Source organism: Sus scrofa, chromosome 13 (assembly GCF_000003025.6).
Source record: "Sus scrofa isolate TJ Tabasco breed Duroc chromosome 13, Sscrofa11.1, whole genome shotgun sequence".
NCBI lineage: Eukaryota > Metazoa > Chordata > Mammalia > Artiodactyla > Suidae > Sus > Sus scrofa.
In genome coordinates this window covers 159,223,315-159,244,071 of record NC_010455.5, presented here as the reverse complement: position 1 = coordinate 159,244,071, position 20,757 = coordinate 159,223,315, and the positions used below count along the sequence as shown (strand labels likewise).

The 20,757-nt window shown below is 39.2% G+C and overlaps 1 protein-coding gene across 2 annotated transcripts in view; it reads left to right on the top strand.

Moving 5' to 3' along the window:
• The window catches only part of COL8A1 (collagen type VIII alpha 1 chain), a 158,581-nt gene that overhangs the window by 130,647 nt on the left and 7,177 nt on the right, over positions 1–20,757 (top strand). For both annotated transcript variants that reach the window (XM_001926443.6, XM_005670255.3), the window contains exon 3: positions 19,943–20,273. In XM_001926443.6, the coding sequence (XP_001926478.1) occupies positions 19,946–20,273 (328 nt within the window). In that variant the 5' untranslated portion in view covers positions 19,943–19,945. The remainder of the gene's footprint in view (positions 1–19,942; positions 20,274–20,757) is intronic.

The following is a 20,757-nucleotide window of genomic DNA, read 5'->3' as shown; positions in this document are numbered from 1 at the left end:
CTTCCTTGCTTCATGTGCCCCACTCTGCCCTTTGAAGACATTAGCTTTTATTTGGACTCAGGTTGGAAATAGGCTGATGAGGTTGTAAATACCAAGTGGGATCAGAAACTTGGAGAAGAGCAAAGGAGTTAGGGATAGAGTTGGGAAAGGACAAGAGAAAGGGAAGAAGCAAGTACAGGAGAAAAAGGGGTAAATGAGAAGTGGGATCAAGACAGAAAGCAAGACAGGTTTCTTTGTATTTTTTTCAGACTTTATCTTTGCCTCGGGCTGCCATTAAGGTGGAAGTGACATGTTAGTTTTGCTGGAATCCTTTATAGTTCCTAGCATGGTGGTTCAAAAAATCTTTGTTGAATGGAGTAAATCAGAAAATTAAAGTGGTAGGTGGTAATCAGCTCAGTGAAATGGGTCATGGGTCACGGTGACACTACCCTCAACTTCAGTGCATGTCATCCGTCAGCCTCACTTTTGAAGCAAACAAAAGAAAGAATAAATAAAAATAGTTTGTTTTAGTGGTAATTTCCATGGCAATAGCTGAAACCCCCTCTCTTTGGAGATTCCTCCCTACCCCCAATATCCAGATGCTATTACTCTTACAGCAAAGAAGCCAGAGGCCTAGAAAAGCTGAATGTCTTAGCCAAGGCCACACAGAGGCAAGTGCTGAGCTCAGGACAGACACTCCTGAGTGATGTTCCCACAATCAGGGCTAGGATTGTGAGAAGAGAAAACTGAACCCCATAGGATGTTCTGTCCCAGAGCAGACACAGATTAAGTATAAGATTCAGATGAATTAATAAAATATAAAACAAAACATGGGGAAAGTAAAAATAAATTGCAGACTACAAAAAGCTGAAATGGGATCATGACACCTGAGACTTAATTCTGTTTGCTCTTAGGGTGGAGAACAAGATAGCATTCTACTTTCTGGAATTCAGACCCACTTTCTATTTATTATTTATAAACGGGAATATTTAAAGGAATACAAGGAAAGCTCACACAGGCTGGGCTGGGCCTCTTTATAATGTAAATACCTTTTCCAATGAGGAAAAAACATTACTGAAAGATGGTGAGTTTGTCTTCGGACAGTATTTCCCAGACATTTTTTTATTGTTAGCAAAGCTCCCTTGGAGTGTAACTAAGAGTTTCAGAGGAGTGGTAATGTTAAAGCAAAGGGAAGGAAAATTTCAATAAGAACCAAGCTGCCCCAGCTCCCCCTTTATTTTTAGGCAGAACCATCAAAGGGCAGCTAATGGAAATATACTAAAGTGGCATTAATTCATCTCTAAGAGGACTCTCCAAGGGTTTTATTGCTACATGAGGGAAAGCCTTAAACCACCAGAAGGGGAAAGCAAAGAAAATAAGTCTGGGAAGTCGTCTTGTGTAAGAAAGTGAGCAGGTGGTCAATAGTGTGTCCTTGGCTAGTTTCCACAGCGAGGAGACAGAAATTTGTGGCAAGGATGTGACCCACAAAACAGGCAAGCACAGGGGAAAGAATCCTGGGACCTTTAAAAAGTGTTGTTGAAGAGCTCACATGAATATGAAATCATGAGGTGTTCATATCTCCTCCTCCTTCTCACCCTCCTTCCAATTACATGTTAATACTCAACTCCACAGCTAGAACCTGACTCTTTCCAGCATTTGGCATAATTAATACAGAAAAAAAAAAAGGACTAGACTAGACAGAGCCAAGGACAGTGAGTTTTTAGGAACATTAAGAATCCTTTCAGGAGTTCCCATTGTGGCTCAGCAGTTAAAGAATCCAACTAGCATCCATGAGGATGTGGGTTCGATCCCTGGCCTTGCTCAGTGGGTTAAGGATCTGGTGTTGCCGTGAGCTGTGGTGTAGGTCACAGACGTAGCTCGGATGCTGCATTGCTGTGGCTGTGGTGTAGGCCAGCAGCTACAGCTCCGATTGGACCCCTAGCCTGGGAACCTCCATATGCCATGGGTGACAAAAAGACAAAAAATAAAAAATAAATTAAATAAAGTGGGAAAAAAGTCATTTCCCCCAACACTCTCAGTTTTACAAACTAGGAAATGGAGTCTCAGAGTTTACTTTTATAGAGGGTGAGAATTCAGAGATTTTTCACTTGAGGTCTGGAGTCCTAAATTGAATATTAAGACTGGGGATTTAGAAAAATGCCTCTGTGATCCTGTCATTCAGCTCAAGTCAAGTGTAAGACCTTTACAGCAGCCACAGAGGCTCTTATAAGCATCCTGCAATGAATGGCAATTATCACCCATCTCCAGATTACTTTACCTTCAACCAACCCTTCCCTGTCTGTACAAAGTTTGTTATTTTTTTTCATCAAAAAAGAATACTCTTTATTAATTTCTAAGGAAGAAAGGCTATTAGGTAGGAATTTTCATTTTTGTGAGGTGGCAACTAACAGAACACAAAATCAGGAGTGAGAGTGAAAACAGTAGGCGGAGAAAAGAGTCACATTAATTCAGACTTCAGAAACCATAATGCATCATCAGCCTTCCCACCACCCAATGTCTTATTTTAACATTTAGAAAAGGCCCCTTGTGGCACAGTGGAAAAGAATCTGACTAGTATCCAGCGGACATGGGTTCAATCCCTGGTCTCACTCAGTGGGTTAAGGATCCAATGTTGTTGTGACGTGTGGTATAGGTCGCAGATGCGGCTCAGATCCCGTGTTGCTGTGGCTGTGGTGTAGGCCAGCAGCTGTAACTCCAATTGGACCCCTAGACTGGGAACTTCCACACACTGCGTGTGTGGCCCTAAAAAAAAGAAAAGAAAAGAAAAGGCAGGTGGGGACAGGATGAAAATATGGTGCCATCCCTATATTTGTTCAATCAAGTATTTACAAAGCCTACTTTGTACACAGGTAGGAACTAGGCACAGAAAATTCCCAAAGATAAAGGTCTGATCCCAGGGCTCCAGATTCTTGAGAGTGCTCTTGTGTGGAGCTTCCCACCTGCCCATACCCGGCTCCTATAATTTATGATTTTCAAAATAAAATACACTACACATTTATTCATTTTGGGAAAATCTATATTTTTGATTTAAATAAATGCTTATGACTAAAAAAAGTTTGGGATTTATTTAGTATTTTAGATTTGAGGTTATTACTTTGCACTAACTATAAACAAAGCATATATTGAATTGAGTCTATGTCTTTTCACATACAAAACTCAACATAATCTTGAATTAAGCAGGGGTCTATGGTGGGGAAAAGGGGGGCATGAATCTTTCAGACACAAATCTTAGAATGTGATACGCATCAAATCAATGTTAACTATCCAATAATTATTATTATTGCTCAAATCACTGAAAATATCTAGCTTCTAAAAAAAAGTAATTTGTTTGGAGTTCCCCTTGTGGCTCAGCAAGTTAAGAACCCGACCAGTATCCATGAGGATATCGGTTTGATCCCTGGCTTCTCTCACTGGGTTAAGGATCTGGCCTTGTCATGAGCTGTGGTGTAGGTCACAGATGCTGCTCAGATTCCATATTGCTGTGGCTGTGGTGTAGGCTGGCAGCTGCAGGTCCGATTAGAGCCTGGGAACTTCCACATGCCACAGGTATGGCCCTAAAAAGATGAAAAATAAAAGTGAATATAAGCTGATTATTTTTCTGACTTAAAAGTATAGGTATTCTTACTCATGAATTTTACTTCCTTTAACAGTAAAATATATCCTAAGTCCTGCAGCCGGTCCCACAAAGTCAACCTCCTGCTATAAATGCCTAAAAATATCTTTGGTTCTCTGAGTTTCAAAGCCAAAGCCCTTTGCAGTCAATACAAAAACATGCTACAGAGAGTCCAGTTCGCTGGGGGAAGGGGAACAGGAAGAGACCCAGTGTTTGAACTAGTGCTCCAAGGTGACAAACAGGTGGGGCTCAGGCTGTCTGGGAACACAGACGATGTGCTTGTCATCCACCTATGAGAAACTATCTTTACCTTACCTGTCTTTGGTGTCTCAGGCAAGGGGGTAATTGGCAGCCTAGTTTGCAATACTAGGCCTGGAGCCAAGTAAAGACAAAAATCATTATCTTTCAAATTCTTCAAAAGCAGGACTTCAGTGAAGTGTGGTGGGATGTGTGCTTATAATCTCCTCTACTGCTACTGCTTCTCCTCCACCTTCTGCCCTTCCCCCTCTTCTTTTCCTCCTCCTTCTTTAAATAATAGGTAACACCTACCTATGCTGTGCTTACTGTATCTAAGCACTGAACTAAGCACTCTATTTGTATTAATTCCCTTCACATCCTCAATAACCTCATGAGATAGACGGTGCTTTCATGAGGAAATGGAAGCACAGAGAGGTTAAGAAACTGGCCTAAGCTCACAGAACTCGTCAAGTGACGGAATCAAAATTTAAATCAGGCTGGTTAGCTCAGAGATGCTGCTCTTAACTACTATCCCCTATGGCTGCTCTTTGTTGTAGCTGCCAGTGTCTTCTTCTAGGTAATACCCTCCACTTCCTCCTTATTCTGCTAAACAATTCCCATTTATACTTCAAACCTTAGTTCTAACACTGTCCCTCAAGGACCTTGTGTCTGACCAATCCTGCCACCCAAGCACCCCATTCAGGCTAAGGTCTTTTTTGTCTTTATTGAAGACCTTATGCCAGGCAAGATCTAACTTACAATAATTGACTGGAAATTTCTTGAGAGTAGGTCTTTGTTTTTCACTTATTTTTATACATCACCAGCCACTACAATAGTGGTGCCTGAAATTCAATTTAAGATTGCTGAATGTAATAATGAAACAAATTAACAGACACGGTGAAGAGAAACAATGCCAGGAGTTAGAAATTCAAGCAAATAAAGGCATGGGAACCCCCATACAGTGTTTTAGAACAAGAGATATTAGAATCCATCTGGTACTAAGGTACATAGCATCCTAAATATTGGATTCTGCCTGCAGAGAGGCATTTTTTTTCCCTACCAAACATCGTTAAAAAAAAAAAAAAAATTGGGAGTTCCCGTCGTGGCACAGCAGAAATGAATCCAACTAGAACCATAAGGATGCCAGTTGGATCCCTGGCCTCACTCAGTGGGTTAAGGATCTGGCATTGCTGTGAGGTGTGGTGTAGGTTGCAGAAATGGCTCAGATCTGGCGTTGCTGTGGCTGTGGCACAGGCCAGCAGCTGTAGCTCCAATTTGACCCCTAGCCTGGGAACCTCCATATGCCACTGGTGTGGCCCTAAAAAGCGGAAAAAAAAAAAAAAAAAAAAAAGAAAGAAAGAAAAAGAAAAATCGACTTGAAATTTCAGGATGAAGAGGTTTCACAAAATGTCCCAATTTATGGCTTCTCTTGAAAAACTGGAAAACCTGCCCAAACCAGGCGCACAAGTAGTTCCAACAACCGCCCTGTTGGATGGGGCAGTGCTCCCTGGTTCACTGCAAACTCTGGCCAGCCAACTTCACTCACCCCCCAGTCTTCTGCTTTCTCCAGGTATTTGGGGGTCCCTCCTCCTCCAATTCATTCCCCTCATTTTATAGCTTAGGAAGAGAAGGCCCTGAAAAGAACATAAGTATCATGACAGAGCAGTGCCTTCACCCCAAGTCTCTCATTCCAGTTCAGTTTCCTGTTCACGCTCAGTCCTAAGAAATAACCTTTGTGAGACATAGTTATCAGTGCAGATCCTTGTTTTGTGAATTATTTGTGCCCTGAAGCAAGGCTGGCTCATAAAAATAAATGTCTCTTACACATTCCCAGCCTTTTTAACTTCTGTATATCTAAGAACTGGCATTTATTATATAATTCTTTGTCTTTTCCTTTCCCCACTTCCATTTTCTCTGAAAAATGTTCAGTGGATTAACTGTGAAAACCTTATGATTTTCCTCCCAGACAGCATATCCATCTCTTTCTCCCTCAAAATAAATTCCACTCCTGAAAGAACTAGAACTTCCAATACCAAGATAGCTGTGGTTTGGTTGCTTTCAGTGCTTTCCCTGTGTTCAAAGGGCAGGATGTTACCATGCCGGCTAATTATCTAAATGGAGCAGTGGTTGAAAAGTGGGGGATTTTAGAGACCGCCTTCTCTGTGGCTGACAATTTATCACAACTTGGCGTTTTAGGCTTAGCTTGAAAGTTAAATTTTTTTTTGTATTTTTTTTGTATTTAAATTCATTCTGGGGAACAGTCCTGTGGAATGATCTCTGCTACTCTTAAACTGTGCATCGGAGAAAGAACAAATTCACATTTTTAGTGACCAAGAAATTGTCAGGGTTTTTTTAGTTCCTTTGTAATTCAGAAATTTTCAGGGGTCCATATTACAACTTTAGTAGGATTGCTTTTCTGACTGGAGATGAGCCATATGAGTATGTGTGGGTGGGGGGCAATTCTGGAAGATATTTATTAATTATTTTTATTTCCAAGTCTTGTTGATTTGATTTAATGTTTTGCCCAAGTATGACAGAAACTTTAGAGCTTGACTTTTAATATTAAGTCATTCAAGACTATGTGGCTCGAAGTAATCTTAACTAAATAAAACTTCAGCTATTGAATCCCTCAAATCACCAGCTCAAAAGTGAAAAAAAAAAAAAGTTAATTGGCTGCCTCATACCCTCTGCCTCTCATCTTTCAACATACAGAGATACATATGCACCAGACAGTGACTTAATAAATATTTTAGCATTATAGAAGATAGAAAAGGCCGGGGTGTTTCTTGGTTCAGGGAATTTTTGTTTCACAGTTTCCTATAAAAATACCAAAATGGATAGTCTACTGCCATAACAGCCTGCTAATAAAAGAAAATGCTAGCACAGGAAGCTGGCTTGCTTGCTTAATCTTCTGGATGTGCAGATAGAGTAATCCGCCAATCAGAATAGGGCAGAGAAAAGAGAGCTTCCTGTGCTTTTCAGTCCTTCCTTGCCACAATCCTAGGTCAGTATTGGGCGAAACATCCATGGTGGCAAAGGGCTCTCCTTCCCACTTCCAGGTGGTACCCATGCTGGCAGGGGACAGAGCCGGCTGTACTTTGTACTTCAACTTTCTCAGTTTTCAAAATTTTCACCAAAGCTTCTAATGGTAAGGATCACCACTAACTCATTTTAAGTTTCACCTAATCTCTCAACCTTTCTTGGGCAAGATGCTGCACAATTGTGAGGCATCTAGAATGCACACAGAATACAGAAAGTAGAAAAGGCAAGAGCTTCTAATATGATAGGCTTCCTCAGGAAAAGTTGGAGCCTAAATGCAAGCCATCTCCTCCTCCCTACCCCTCTGTCCCACATCTAGAGGCTACCCTAGGACCCCAGGTTCCTCAAGTTCAGGACCTGGATAAAGGTCATTTGGGAAACAAGTTATGTGCTTTTGTCTTTTTGCTAACTTGGTTTAAACTTTCTAGTCTTGAGACCTTAGATATTTTGGGAACGAGAATAATTTTATCATTTTACTTTATTCAATTCATTCACATTATTTACAAAGGACAACCTCCATCACAACTACCAAATTTCAACTATGCATATGACAAGGACATTGCTGAGTTTTGTTTGGTTGAAATTCACTTGAAATCCCATTAGTCTGCACAGGAGTTCAGGATGAAATAAAATTGTTTGCTGCGAAAAAACGTTCCATGAAATTTGTTTTATTTTTTATTAAAAAAATTGTTTTTGTCTCTTTTAGGGCCACACCCTCAGCATATGGAAGTTCCCAGGCTAAGGGAACACCAGATCCAAACCGTGTCTGTGACCTACACCACAGCTCATGGCAATGCTGGATCCTTAACCCGCTGAGCAAGGCCAGGGATTGAACCCTCATCCTCATGGATCCTAGTGGAGTTCATTACTGCTGAGCCACAATGGAAACTCCCATGACATTTAGATTTTATTTTTTCTTCCAGTATTATTAAGTTGCAGTTGATAAATAGCAGTGTATAAGTTTAAGGTGTACAGTATAATGATTTGCCTTACATACATCATGAAATGATTACCACAATAAGCTTAGTGAATATTCATTATCTCATACAGATAAAAAAATAAAAGAAAAACTTTTTTTCGATGTGATCAGAATTCTTAGGATTTACTTTCTTTCATATATAACATTCAGCAGTATTAATTGCATTTATCATTTTGTACATTATATGCCTTGTACTTGTTTATTTTTTAACTAGAAGTTTATGCTTCCATGTGCATGATATTTATATTTTACAAAATACATTATAGTTATTTGCTCTAAATAAATATTTTTACAAAGTCCAGGTCAATGGATTACATTAGATGAGAGTTCCCCATATATGCCTCTCCCTTATAAAAGCCTGAAAACACCCTTATTTTACCTTGTGTCATTTACACAAGCTGTAATAGTGCAGAGAAGGCAGAAAGATGCTCATGGGAAAATAAGTTCTCTCCAGCCCTTCTCTGGTCCCCTAGGAAGGACTTCACCTTGCTGCACATCATGGTGCATGATGATGCATGGAATAGGGAGGGCCTTAATCTTGGGAAGCTCTCATCTTTGCCTACTCTACTTTAGAACTGTCTCTAAGTTTTTGGATCTTCCATTTTTCTTACAAAAGGAACATGTAAAAACACAAACCTAAAAACATGACTATATCATACCTATTCACTACCTACTTCTCCTTCCCAAGTTGCATTTGTCTTTCCTACAACAGGAGGCATAACATCGATATCTGTTGAATGACTGGGAAATTTTGAGCCTATACCTGATAGGAAGTTTTTATCATTTGTAGCCACTTTTTTTTTTTTTTTTTTTTTTAGGGCTGCACTCGCAGCATATAGAGGTTCCTAGGCTAGGTTCAAATCGGACCTATAGCTGCCAGACTAAGCCACAGCCACAGCAATGCAGGATCCAAGCCATGTCTGCAACCTACACCATAGCTCATGGCAATGCCCGATCCTTAACACACTGAGCAAGGCCAGACATTGAACCTTCCTCCTCATGGATGCTAGTCAGATTTGTTAACCACTCAGCCATGACGGGAACTCCTGTAGCCACTTTTAAAGATTTCTCAGCAAGCTTCAATTTTTAGTCAACTTTGAATTATAGAATTAAAGAAAAGTTATAAATCACTTTTTTGTCCCTGAACATTCTTTCCTTCTTTTTCTTTTTCTTTCTTTCTTTTTCTTGCTTTCTTTCTTTCCTTCCTTTCTTTCTTTCTTTCTTTCTTTTTCTTCTTTCTTTCCTTCTCTTTCTTTCCTTTCTTTCTTTCTTTCTTTCTTTCTTTCTTTCTTTCTCTTTCCTTCCTTCCTTCCTCCCTTCCTTTCTTTTCTTTTTCTTTCTTTCTTCTTTTTTTTTTTTTTTGCTTTTTAGGGCCACACCTATGACATATGGAAGTTTCCAGGCTAGGGGTCAAATTGGAGCTGTAGCTGCTGGCCTACACCCACCACAGCCACAGCAATGTGGGATCCAAGCTGTGTCTCCTACCTATACCACAGCTCACAGCATTGCCAGATCCTTAACCCACTGAGCGAGGCCAGGGATCAAACCTGCATCCTCATGGATACTAGTTGGGTTCATTACTGCTGTGCCACAATGGGAACTCCTGAACATTATTTCTTATTTTAGTTCTTTCTTTGGTCAGGTACTGCTGATTTCATCAGATGAATGCTTGCAGGGGGTGATGTTCAAAACCTTCTTGTTCCATCTCCACCTGTAAAAAGGGAGAATGAAATACTTAAAAGTAACTGGAAGTATGAGGCGACATCCAAAAGGCTTAAGCATGCACATTCATGAAATTATTTGTCTATAAAGTGTGGATTTGTTATTCATGTTTCATAGCCACTATAGTGTTTTAGAAGTAATGGGGACCTTGAAATCATTTAGCCAATGTCCCCACTCTACAGATGAGGAAAACTAATGCCCACTCGGGGTAAGCGACTGGCTTATGTCAGAACCAGAAGGCAGGTGTTTGGTGCTCTGCAAACAATGATGTACTCATATTACGGGATAAAAAGTTAAGCTAAACAACAACAACAAAAAATGATTCCACTGTAGAACTTTCTCTTTTAGGGGTTCTCTCAAGTGTTTTATAAACTCATTGGCAGCTGACATGATTCCAGTTGGAGAAACAAAAGGAGCTAATTGCAGACTTCAAGTATGTGAACTATTTTAAGAAAAATACTCTCCAGATGTTTCCCAACTCCTTTGAGAATAGAAAAGAGGAAGTGAGCTTAAAGTTCAGCAAGAAAGATTCAGATTAGATATTAGGAAATGTAAGTCTGTGAAATCGTGCAGTTAGTTACCAGGGAATGTTGTGAAATCTCCTCTCCTGGAGAACTTTTGGAATGTGGTGGCTGGCCATCCGTTTCAGAGGGGTTATGTGGGTGGCCCATTTCTAGAGCTGGGGGCCACAACCTAATTGACATCTCAATTTCTGTAGGTTCCATTAGGTCATGCAGTGCCTTTGACTAGTAAGTGAGGTTGGTGGCTCCTCTTAAGTATAACAGACTTCAGGATTCATCAGTGAAGCATATATTTAAGCCCTGTTTCATATATATATATATCAGTCCTAATGGACATAATGGACAGATTGACTAAAACTAATGAATGTTTACTGGATGATGGATTGAATTGACTAATATCTGATAGTTTAATTTCTTTGTGCTCCATCTCAGCATATTCACCTTGACTTAATTAACACCTCCCAAGCTTGTGTCCCTGGTTCAAAAAGCAAAATGTAAGGGATCCAGTCCAATATGTAATAGGGCAATTCTTTATTTCAATTAAAAAGGTATCCTTAAAATTTCGAGGACAAGATGGAGAAAAGTGGCAATATAGTTAGATCTGTACTTTCTCACCTAATGTACTGATGACGTCTCCTAACAGTAAACAAAGAAGACTTCAAACTTTCTAACTTGGAGTATAACAGTGTTGAATTTCAGTGAAATAATCAAATTATAAATACAGGATGGGGAGATATTAGTAAAATAATCAAATAAATACAGGATGGGGAGTTATCATTTGAGAGAGTTTAGGGTTTAGAAAAAAAAGATCTAGTAAGTGGACAAAGGATTAATGATATGTATTTGAAGTATGTTCATGGTGCTGGCAAAAATAAGTGCTAAAAAATGTAGCTAATATTATTATAACTTTACTGTTTATTGTCCTTCCTCTCCCATCCATCCCCTGGTTCTAGTTCTGTCAAATATAGTTACTGATTTTGCCCAACGCCAATCTGGAAGAGCATTGAACCATTCTTCTACCTACCCCCAAAAATCCATCCCCCACAAAGAATTAGATTTTCTGAAGGTATCTTCAGAAGAATGAGAGTTTCTTCATCTCTGAGGAGATGAAGAAGGAAATTTACAGTATGTATCCTATTAGAAACACAAGGAGTCCATCTGAAATGACTTTTTCCTTTCTTGACTCTCCCTCCAATGGTGATCTCATTTTCTCTGAATCTTTGCCATGCAGCAGTCACACTTATTCTCCTTCAGAATCCCCAGAAGACCAAATCTCTATATCCTCTTATTTAGAGTTGTTTCTATCTTCCTTTAAAACCCAGGTGCCAGCTCATCCAAGCACGGAATGCTCACTTTCTACAGTAAAGTGGGTTTTAAAGAACATCACCTCAATATCCTTACACACCCTAACCTCTCCTGCTTTGTTTTTCTCCATATCATCCAATACATCATACATGTATGTTTTTGTATAACTTGTGTCCCCATCAAAGCATAATCCTCAAAATGTTAAAAACACAATTCATTTATAAGTGAACACGTCGAAGTTTTATTTAACATGCTGAAAAAGTCAATTTGAAATAAAATAGTAGAAAGCTGGGTTTTTCATTATAATGAGTGGATTAAAAAGTATGCTGAAGTAATGCTAAGTTTGATACAAAACTGGTTAATATTCTAAAGGGCAATAAAACAATAACCTGAGTGGGGTTAATCAATACAGTTTATAGAGCTGTAAATGTCCTGTAATACTAATAAATTATGAAATGAAGTTACATATTCCTAGTTTGCTGACCCTAAGGAGGGCTTATTTGCATGGCAATAAAAAATCACAAGACCATTTATCTTTTTGCCTTAGCCAATTTGAGAATATATTTCTTTTTTAAGATTTTTTTATTATAGTTGATTTACAATGTTGTGTCAATTTCTGCTGTACAGCATAATGACCCATTCATATATATATATATATATATATATATATATATATATATATATACACATACATTCTTTTTCTCATATTATCTTCCATCATGTTCTGTCACCAGAGACTGGATACAGTTCCCTGTGCTATGCAGTAGGACCTTATTGCTTATCCATTCTAAATGTAATAGTTTGCATCTACTAACCCCAAACTCTCAGTCCATCTTACTTCCTCCCCCTCCCCTTTGATAACCAAGTCTGTCCTCTACATCTGAGTCTGTTTCTGTTCTGTAGATAGGTTCATTCATGCCATATATTAGATTCCACAACTGTAAGTGATATTATATGGTATTTATCTTTCTCTTTCTGACTTACTTTACTTAGTATGAGAGTCTCTAGTTACATCCACGTTGCTGCAAATAGCATGATTTCCTTCTTTTTCATGGCTGAGTAGTATTCCATTGTGTATATGTACTACATCTTAATCCATTCATCAGTTGATTGACATTTAGGTTGTTTCTATGTCTTGGCTATTGTTAATAGTGCTGCAATGAACATTCAGGTGGATGTATCTTTTTGAATGAAAGTTTTGTCTGGTTATATGCCCAGGAACGGGATTGTTGGATCATATGGTATTTCTGTATTTAGTTTTCTCAGGAACTTCCATACTGTTTTCCATACCGATTGTACCAATTTATATTCCCACCAACAGTGAAGAGGTGTTCCCTTTTCTCTACACCCTCTCCAGCACTTGTTATTTGTAGACTTATTAATGACCTTTCTGACCTGGGTGAAGTGGTATCTCATTCTAGTTTTGATTTGCACTTCTCTAATATTTAGTGATGTTGAGTATTTTTTCATGTACCTGCTGGCCATCCATGTGTCTTCTTTGGAGAAATATCTAGTTAAATCTTCTGCCCATTTTTCAATTGGGTTGTTTGTTTTTTGTTGTTGAGTTGTATGAGTTGTTTGTATATTTTAGAGATTAAGCCCTTGTTGGTTGCATCATTTGCAACTATTTTCTCCCATTCCATAGGTTGCCTTTTCAGTTTTTTTATTGTTTCCTTAGCTGTGCAAGAGGCTATATTTCCTAATGCCCTATTCCCCATCCCCCACCAGAAGTAAGCCACGTGTGCACTGCCATTTATGAGTCAAAAAGGTGGGTCTCCCCTACAAACTGCTCAGATAACAGAAATGGCAACAAAATTTACACAGAAGGTAAACAGTTGCCTTATGAATGTTTCCATTATTAATATTCAAGAAATACATATGAAAGCTTTCTGTCAACAACTGTTGTAGGAAGGATTCCAAATGGGCAATAAGGCTGAATGCAATATCTTCCAAAGCCCCTATAAACACTTAACATTTTGATTATAAGGATTCATCAATAAAAAATGAGGATGTCAAAAGAATATTACACATTTTTTTGTTGTTGTTGTTCTCAGGAATCTTACAATCATGTTGAGGTCTAAAGCACAAAAAAAAATATGGTTGATTAGAATTGCATTTAACCTTGTGTTAAACTTTGAGTAGTACTAGCAGAATAATGATGGTTGAGGAGGTAGGGAAGACTTTATAGAAGAAGCAGAAATGGAGTTGATTTAGAGGAATGATAGGTCTTACGGGCCGAGTTGGGTCCTCCCAAAAACGTATGTTGAAGACCTAATTCCCAGTACTTCAGAATGTAACTGCATTAGGAAATAGGGTCTCTAAAGAGGAAATTAAGTTAAAATGAGGTCACCAGGGTGGGTCCTGATCTAGTATGACCGGTGTCCTTATAAGAAGAGTAGATTAGGACACAGACACACAGAGGAAAGACCTCATGAAGATACAGGGAACAGAGAGCCATTTACAAGCCAAGGAGAGAGGCCTCGGAAGAAACTCACTCTGCCAACCCCTTGATCTTAGACTCTAGCCTCCAAAACTGTGAGGAAATAAATATCTGTTGTTTGAGCTACTCGGTCTGGAGTACTTTGTTATTGCAGCCCTAGCAAACCAATACAGTATGGTTGAAATCTGGAGAGGGATTTAAAAAGAAGAATTCTCCAGAAAAAAAGAATACTATAAATAAAGAGGTCAAAATGAGGACTGATACAGATGAGGAATAGAGTTTTTAAACAGGGGTTTACATTAGTAAATGGTACATATAGCTACCATTGTAATTAATAGGACTCCTTTTTTCAGGATTGTGTCTTAAGAGAGAGAAACATTTCAACCTCACATCTCTATCCAAAATTTACTTCCTCAGAGATGTCTCCCCCACCAACCTTCCAAAAGAGTATCTACCACCCCAAGCCTTTCCCCTGCTTTGTTTTCTTCAGAGTACTTAAAGCTAAAATTAGGAAATTTATTTTATTATTATTATTTTTTAGTAGTTATTTTCCAAATACCATTTTTTTTCTACTGTACAGCATGGTGACCCAATTACACATACATGTACACATTCTATTTTCTCACATTATCATGCTCCATCATAAGTGACCAAACAGTTCCAAGTGCTACACAGCAGGATCTCATTGCTAATCCATTCCAAAGGCAATAGTTTGTATCTATTAACCCCAATCTCCCCAACCACCCCACTCCCGCCCCTTGGCAACCACAAGTCTATTCTCCAAGTCCATGATTTTCTTTTCTGTGGAAAGGTTCATTTGTGCCTCATATTAGAAAGGAAAGTTATTTTTAACTTGTTAATTGCATATCTCCCCACACTAGAATGTGAGCTCAATGAGATCAGGGACTTACCTCTCTAATTCGCCACTCTTTCTCCCATTCCCAGAACAGTCTGTAACAGTAGGCATGTCATAAATATCCGTATTTAGTGAAAGAGTTTCCCAGAGAAATGCGATCAATTAGGAGAGAATTTTCTTTGAGAGGCATAGAAAAGCCAAGAAAACAATTCTGGTAAATATGGGAGGAACAGGATGCTGCCTGACTTTCCCTTGTTTTAGGTGTGAATCGGAAGCCTTGAGAAACTACAAACCTTGTGCAAGGGGGCAAGCAGGGGGCACAGAGGAGGGCTGCCCAGGAGCAGATGAGAGAGGTTTGTCCACACCACACACAGTGTGGGCTCGCATGGGCAGACACATACACAACAAACACACACACTCATGCACATGCACAGACATGCTGGGAAAGGGAAAAGGAGAGTTGAATTTAAGGCAAGGATTACAGGTTTGAATACATAAACATTCATTTGGACAACAAGCCAAAATCTCATGAGGACCAACATACAAATAAAATGCTGAGGCGCATCTAAAATAATATATATCACATTATCCTATTATATACATTACAGATCATATGAGGGAAGTGAAAACCTCTGCAACCCTGCCCAAATATAGGGAACCATTTAGGGCTGATCAGAATGATTAGGGCTATTGACTCTGACACCAGAATGAGTAACTGCCTCGGTTTAGCTGTTCTCTTTTGCCATTTTTAACAAGTACATTTTAATGGCCATGATTGTTTTATGCATGTTAGGTTTATCATTATTGCAGCTAACCTCACATTTACTTTGGCTAGTATCCTTCTTCGAAAGTCTTCGACATTTCAGTTGCTTTTATCTTTTCGGTCACACTCCATTAATAATAACTTAAATCTGAACAGTGCTTTTTGTCTTACAAAGAATTCATATTATATCTTGTGCCCCTGAACAGTGCTGAGGGAAAGGCAGCGATTGTAATTTCTGTTTTATAAGCAAGGAAACTGAGGCTCAGTGCTGATAAGGACTTGCCTAAAGTCATAAACATAGAGAATGGCAGAGCTACAACTCAATCCCTAGTCTTTTGGCTTCTTCTACAATGCATTTCCCATGACATGACACCCATCACTAAGCCAGCCTGGCTGGCAAAGATCCAGGGTCCACACACAGTATGTATGTTTACGTCCAGATGCACTCAAGCACACACCATCACACACCAGTTATCAAATAAAAATCCAAGAAAACATCAAATAAGAAATCACAACATAATTGTGTTTTGCATCCTCATAAAAAGAGAAAAGGCAAGAAAACCCACTACCACCATTTCTCCCCAGCAGGAATTCTGAGACTCCATCTTCCCACCAGGTGTCTATATAGGGCTACACGAATCTGATGTTTTTCTGAGTGATTTGGGCAGAACCACCACACCACCTTGTCCACCAAAAACATCCTCGGGGACAAGAGGGAAATGAGTAAGGATAAGTCACATGGTAAATTCTAAGCAGGGCCCCTACATAAATATTCAAGCTAAAACCAAATGAAGATTTTTGAAAGAGAGAGCCAGAGAAATGGCAGATCAAAAGAGGTGGGTTTCAGGAGGGAAAGGCCAGGCCTATGGAGGAAACAGTTATAGTAGAGCAGAATCCCAGTGGGTCTTTGATGTTCAACTAGTCTTCTTCCAGGCATTTCTCCCCCTTTCATTTTTCCAGTGTTCCACTAGATTGTCCTGATTTGAAGTTTATTAAATCAATCCAACACATCCTGAGTTGAAGGAAGGGTAAAGGACCAAGCATGCTAGCTTATTATAAAAGACATCACTCCAAGTTTAGGGTTTAATAATTAAACTCATTAATCCTCAAAGGTAGAATTAAGTCCCCGTTGGACATGATCATGTTATTTCTAGTATGGATTACCACTCTCAGCTCTGTGGTGAATGCCTTAGACATTGAATATGAGAGCGGGAGAAGATCAAGAAAATAATCAAGAGCCAGAAAATAAATAATCAAGTCTTCTTTTTAACAAATGAAGAAGCTGAAGGGATCTGTTCAGATACACAAAAGTAAGGTAAGAAATAAGGTCTGTAGTTCTAATCTTCTGAGTGAAAAAGTAAGAAACAGTGTGTAGGATATGCTGTAATTTGTCTTAAATGGGTGTGTATTTTATACGCATAGTCATAGTATATAGAAAAATGGGCAATGCTGTTGCCTCAAAGGGAAGGGATTTTAGATAGTAAAGAACAGAAGCGGGAAGGAAATTTACTTTTTCCCAGTATCTTCTGCTAGTCATTAATAGTTTACACCCCTATGACTCCTACTAAGACATAGGTCCTTGAGGGCAGGGCCCATTGAACACATCATGTTCATCTTTGTAATCTCTGGGCAGGTCTATCATTGCATTTGGTAAGTACTTTCAATACATGCTCTTTTTCCATGTAAAATAAATTTAACTGTTATTGAGTATAAATCAACATTAATTTTGTTGGTTCTTTCCAAATGGTTTCTAACAATTAATCATTCTTTTAAGAACATAAAATAACAGTTTTCTATCTTCTCCCATTTTGAGTACTCTTGAAACACACAGTTCTTGAAGACTATTCTGATTTGTGAAATGGGGAAAGTTTTATAAATCATTTTGCTAACAGATGTTTCTTAATTTCCCCTTGGAGAAGGAAAAGTGATTAGTTAGTGTATTTAGAAAAATTATGATGCAGTGAATTTCATGGTAGAGATTCTTTTACAATATTTTCTTAGGTGCTTTTTATTAACCAGTTCTTCTGTAGCCTGTTCACACTCCTGGCATTAGTCTTGAGTACAGGGTTGCAAAGGTCGATGCACATTTTCTAAGAAGAGGAAAACTATGATCCAGAATGAAGTAACACAGAAGCAAAGAAAACAAATGCTCAGGAGAATGAAAATTAAATTATTTGTAGACACGGAGTTCCCACTGTGGCTCAGCGGGTTATGAATTAGTATCCAGAATTCCTGTTATGGCACAGTGGAAACAAATCCAACTAGGAACCATGAGGTGGCAGGTTCGGTCCCTGGCCGCTGGCATTGCTGTGAGCTGTGGTGTAGGTCACAGATGCAGCTCAGATCTGTGTTGCTGTGGCTGTGGTATAGGCCAGTGGCTGTAGCTCCGACTGGACGCCTAGCCTGGGAACTTCCATATACTGCAGGTACAGCCCTTAAAAAACAAACAAACAAACAAACAAAAAAAGACTTTGACAAAAGTTTACTCAAAGTTTTCCAGAAGACATTTACACTTAAAATTGTAAGAAAATTGCCACTTCTTTCTTCCTCACCCACCTCTGTCTCTGCAGCATTATGATGACACTCCTCTTGGGATTCAGATTTTCGTCAAGTGCCTTAATAAGATGTGAGAGCAAAGCTGTATGTGTGGTGGTAGTCCTAAAAGTAACTGAGCCGATTTCCATGTGTATCACACTTGCCCTCTAGTGGGAATTTGTGAAACCTGCTGTTTCCTAGACTGTTCAGTCTTTAGTCCTGGGTGTTTCCAGGTTTCCAGGTATCTTTTCAAGCTTTTTTTTTTGGTCTTTTTTTTTTTTTCTTTTTAATAAACAGATAAGCCCCATCTATATTTACTCTATTAATTACTAACTTGCAAAGGGTACTATTAAAAGGCTTAAAAAGTTTATTCTTGTGAGTAGTTAAACATCTCTAATTTATACAACAAATTTGCTTTGTAAACTCCTTTCTTTCATAATAGTACAAAGGTAAACTTAGCGAACTCCCATTCCAATTAGCCAAATTCTAAACAAATTACTTCACAGTATGTTATTAGAAAAAATAAACGGTATCCCAGTATGTGCTTAATTATGATGGTGACTATTTTTGCATAATTACAATGATTTTTATTTTTTCCATTATAGCTGGTTTACATTGTTCTGTCAAATTTCTACCATTACAGCAAGGTGACCCAGTTACACATGCATGCATACATTCTTTTTTCTCACATTATCATGCTCCTTTTTAATAACAATGGGACTGTCACATGAAGTACCTTCTTTCTCATTCAGTTCTCTGGTTTTTATTGATGTTATTGTTTGCTCTTTTACCTTTACATTTATTTATGACCACACCAAGGCAGCCAAAGGGCAAATGACATATGAAAAATTTATGCCCCTGGCATAAAGCCTCTAAAGTATTAACCGTTTCCGTTTAGAATAGAATTTTGGCACTTACTAGTAAATCCTGACTTGCCACCAAGTCTGCTTCCTTTTGGAGAACCTATTCTATTTGTTAGGATTAAGTTCGGTGCAAATGTGTGCCACCCAAAAAAACAGTGGCTTTAAAAGAAATTAAATCTGAGTTCCTGTCGTGGCTCGGTGGAAACAAATCTGACTAGCATCCATGAGGACGCAGGCATGATCCCTGGCCTTGCTCAGTGGGTTGAGGATCTGGTGTTGCCATGAGCTGTGGTGTAGGTCGCAGACTTGATTCAGATCCCACGTTGCTGTGGCATGTATAGGCCAGCAACTGCAGCTCCAATTTGACCCCTAGCTTGGGAACCTCCATGTGCCATGGATGCAGCCCTAAAAAGACAAAAAAGAAAAAAAGGTATTAAATCTTTATTTCTCCCTTGCATAAACAAATCCCAGACTTAAGGATTAATGTATGGAACCTCCAAGTTCAACCAAGCCTGAGGTTTCTACCAGCTTATTGCTCTAGCACCCTCAGTTCCCAGCTTTCACTTCATGGTCCAAGGTGTCTGGTCCATTTCCAGGCAGTATAGCCATATTCCAGCCAGGAGGAAGGAGCAAGAGAGCATGGCCACTGCCCTTTAGGATCCTTCTTGGAAGTTGCACCCGTGATCACACCCAATCGGCAGGAACTTTGTCACAGGGCCACATCTAGCTAAACTGTCCTCATTCTAGGCTTGCTCTGTTTCAGCTAAAAGTCAGGGGTTCTGATACTATGGAAGAGGGTAGAATTCATGGTCAGGGGAAACTAGCAGTCTCTCCCATAGCCTGCAATTCCACCAACTGCCTTCATTTGACAGATCCTACTGTTTCCTGGGTTTTGTCTGTTTGTTTTCTAATGAAAAGTAACATCTCCCTTCCCATTTGTCTCCTACTCATGAAGTTCAGCTGATAAAGACTATGTTCCCTTTTCTTTTTTCTCCTTTTTTTCTCCAAACAAACTCCAATCACTTGCCCTGCTGGTCTTCACCATGTCCGTGTACACCTTCCTCCACAGGTGATGGCTGGGCCACCTGCCCCTCTGCAGCTGCTGGGAGTGCTGCTTACCATTTCCCTGGGCTCCATCCAGCTCATCCAAGCTGGTGCCTACTATGGAATCAAGCCACTGCCACCTCAAATTCCTCCTCAGATCCCACCACAAATTCCGCAATACCAGCCCCTGGGCCAGCAAGTACCTCACATTCCTTTGGGAAAAGATGGCCTTAATGTGGGCAAGGAACTGCCACACATGCAGTATGGCAAAGAGTATCCACACCTACCCCAGTATATGAAGGAAATTCAGCCGGCGCCAAGAATGGGCAAGGAAGCGGCACCCAAGAAAGGCAAAGGTAACATCACATTCTGGTGCTGTTATAAGACAGCAGCTTTCCAAAGTCCTAAAGTGTGAGATGGTGTGGGGAGCAGGAAGCTAAATTTTAGATATTTTAATTTTAGCATGCATAACTTAAGTCATTAAATACCTACTGGATTCTAAATTCTATCCTTGAAAAGTTCCATTCCTAAAGGAAGACAGGCAAAATTATGATTTTGTTATGCTTTATTATTTCAACAGCATCAACTGAGACAAAACATATTTAATAGTTTATTGCTTTATTCATGATTTCTTTATTCAAACATTCAGCAACTAATGAACATCTATTTTTGTGTCAAGCTCTGGGCCAGATGCTAGCAGATAAAGTGGTGATTAAAAAAAAAAAGAAATGTGATGTCAGTCTTCAGAACTTGAACAATGTTATAAGAAACTGCTCTGTTAAAGAAAAAAATCACGAGAAAGCACTTTGTAAACTAGCTGTCAGATAAATATAAGTGGTT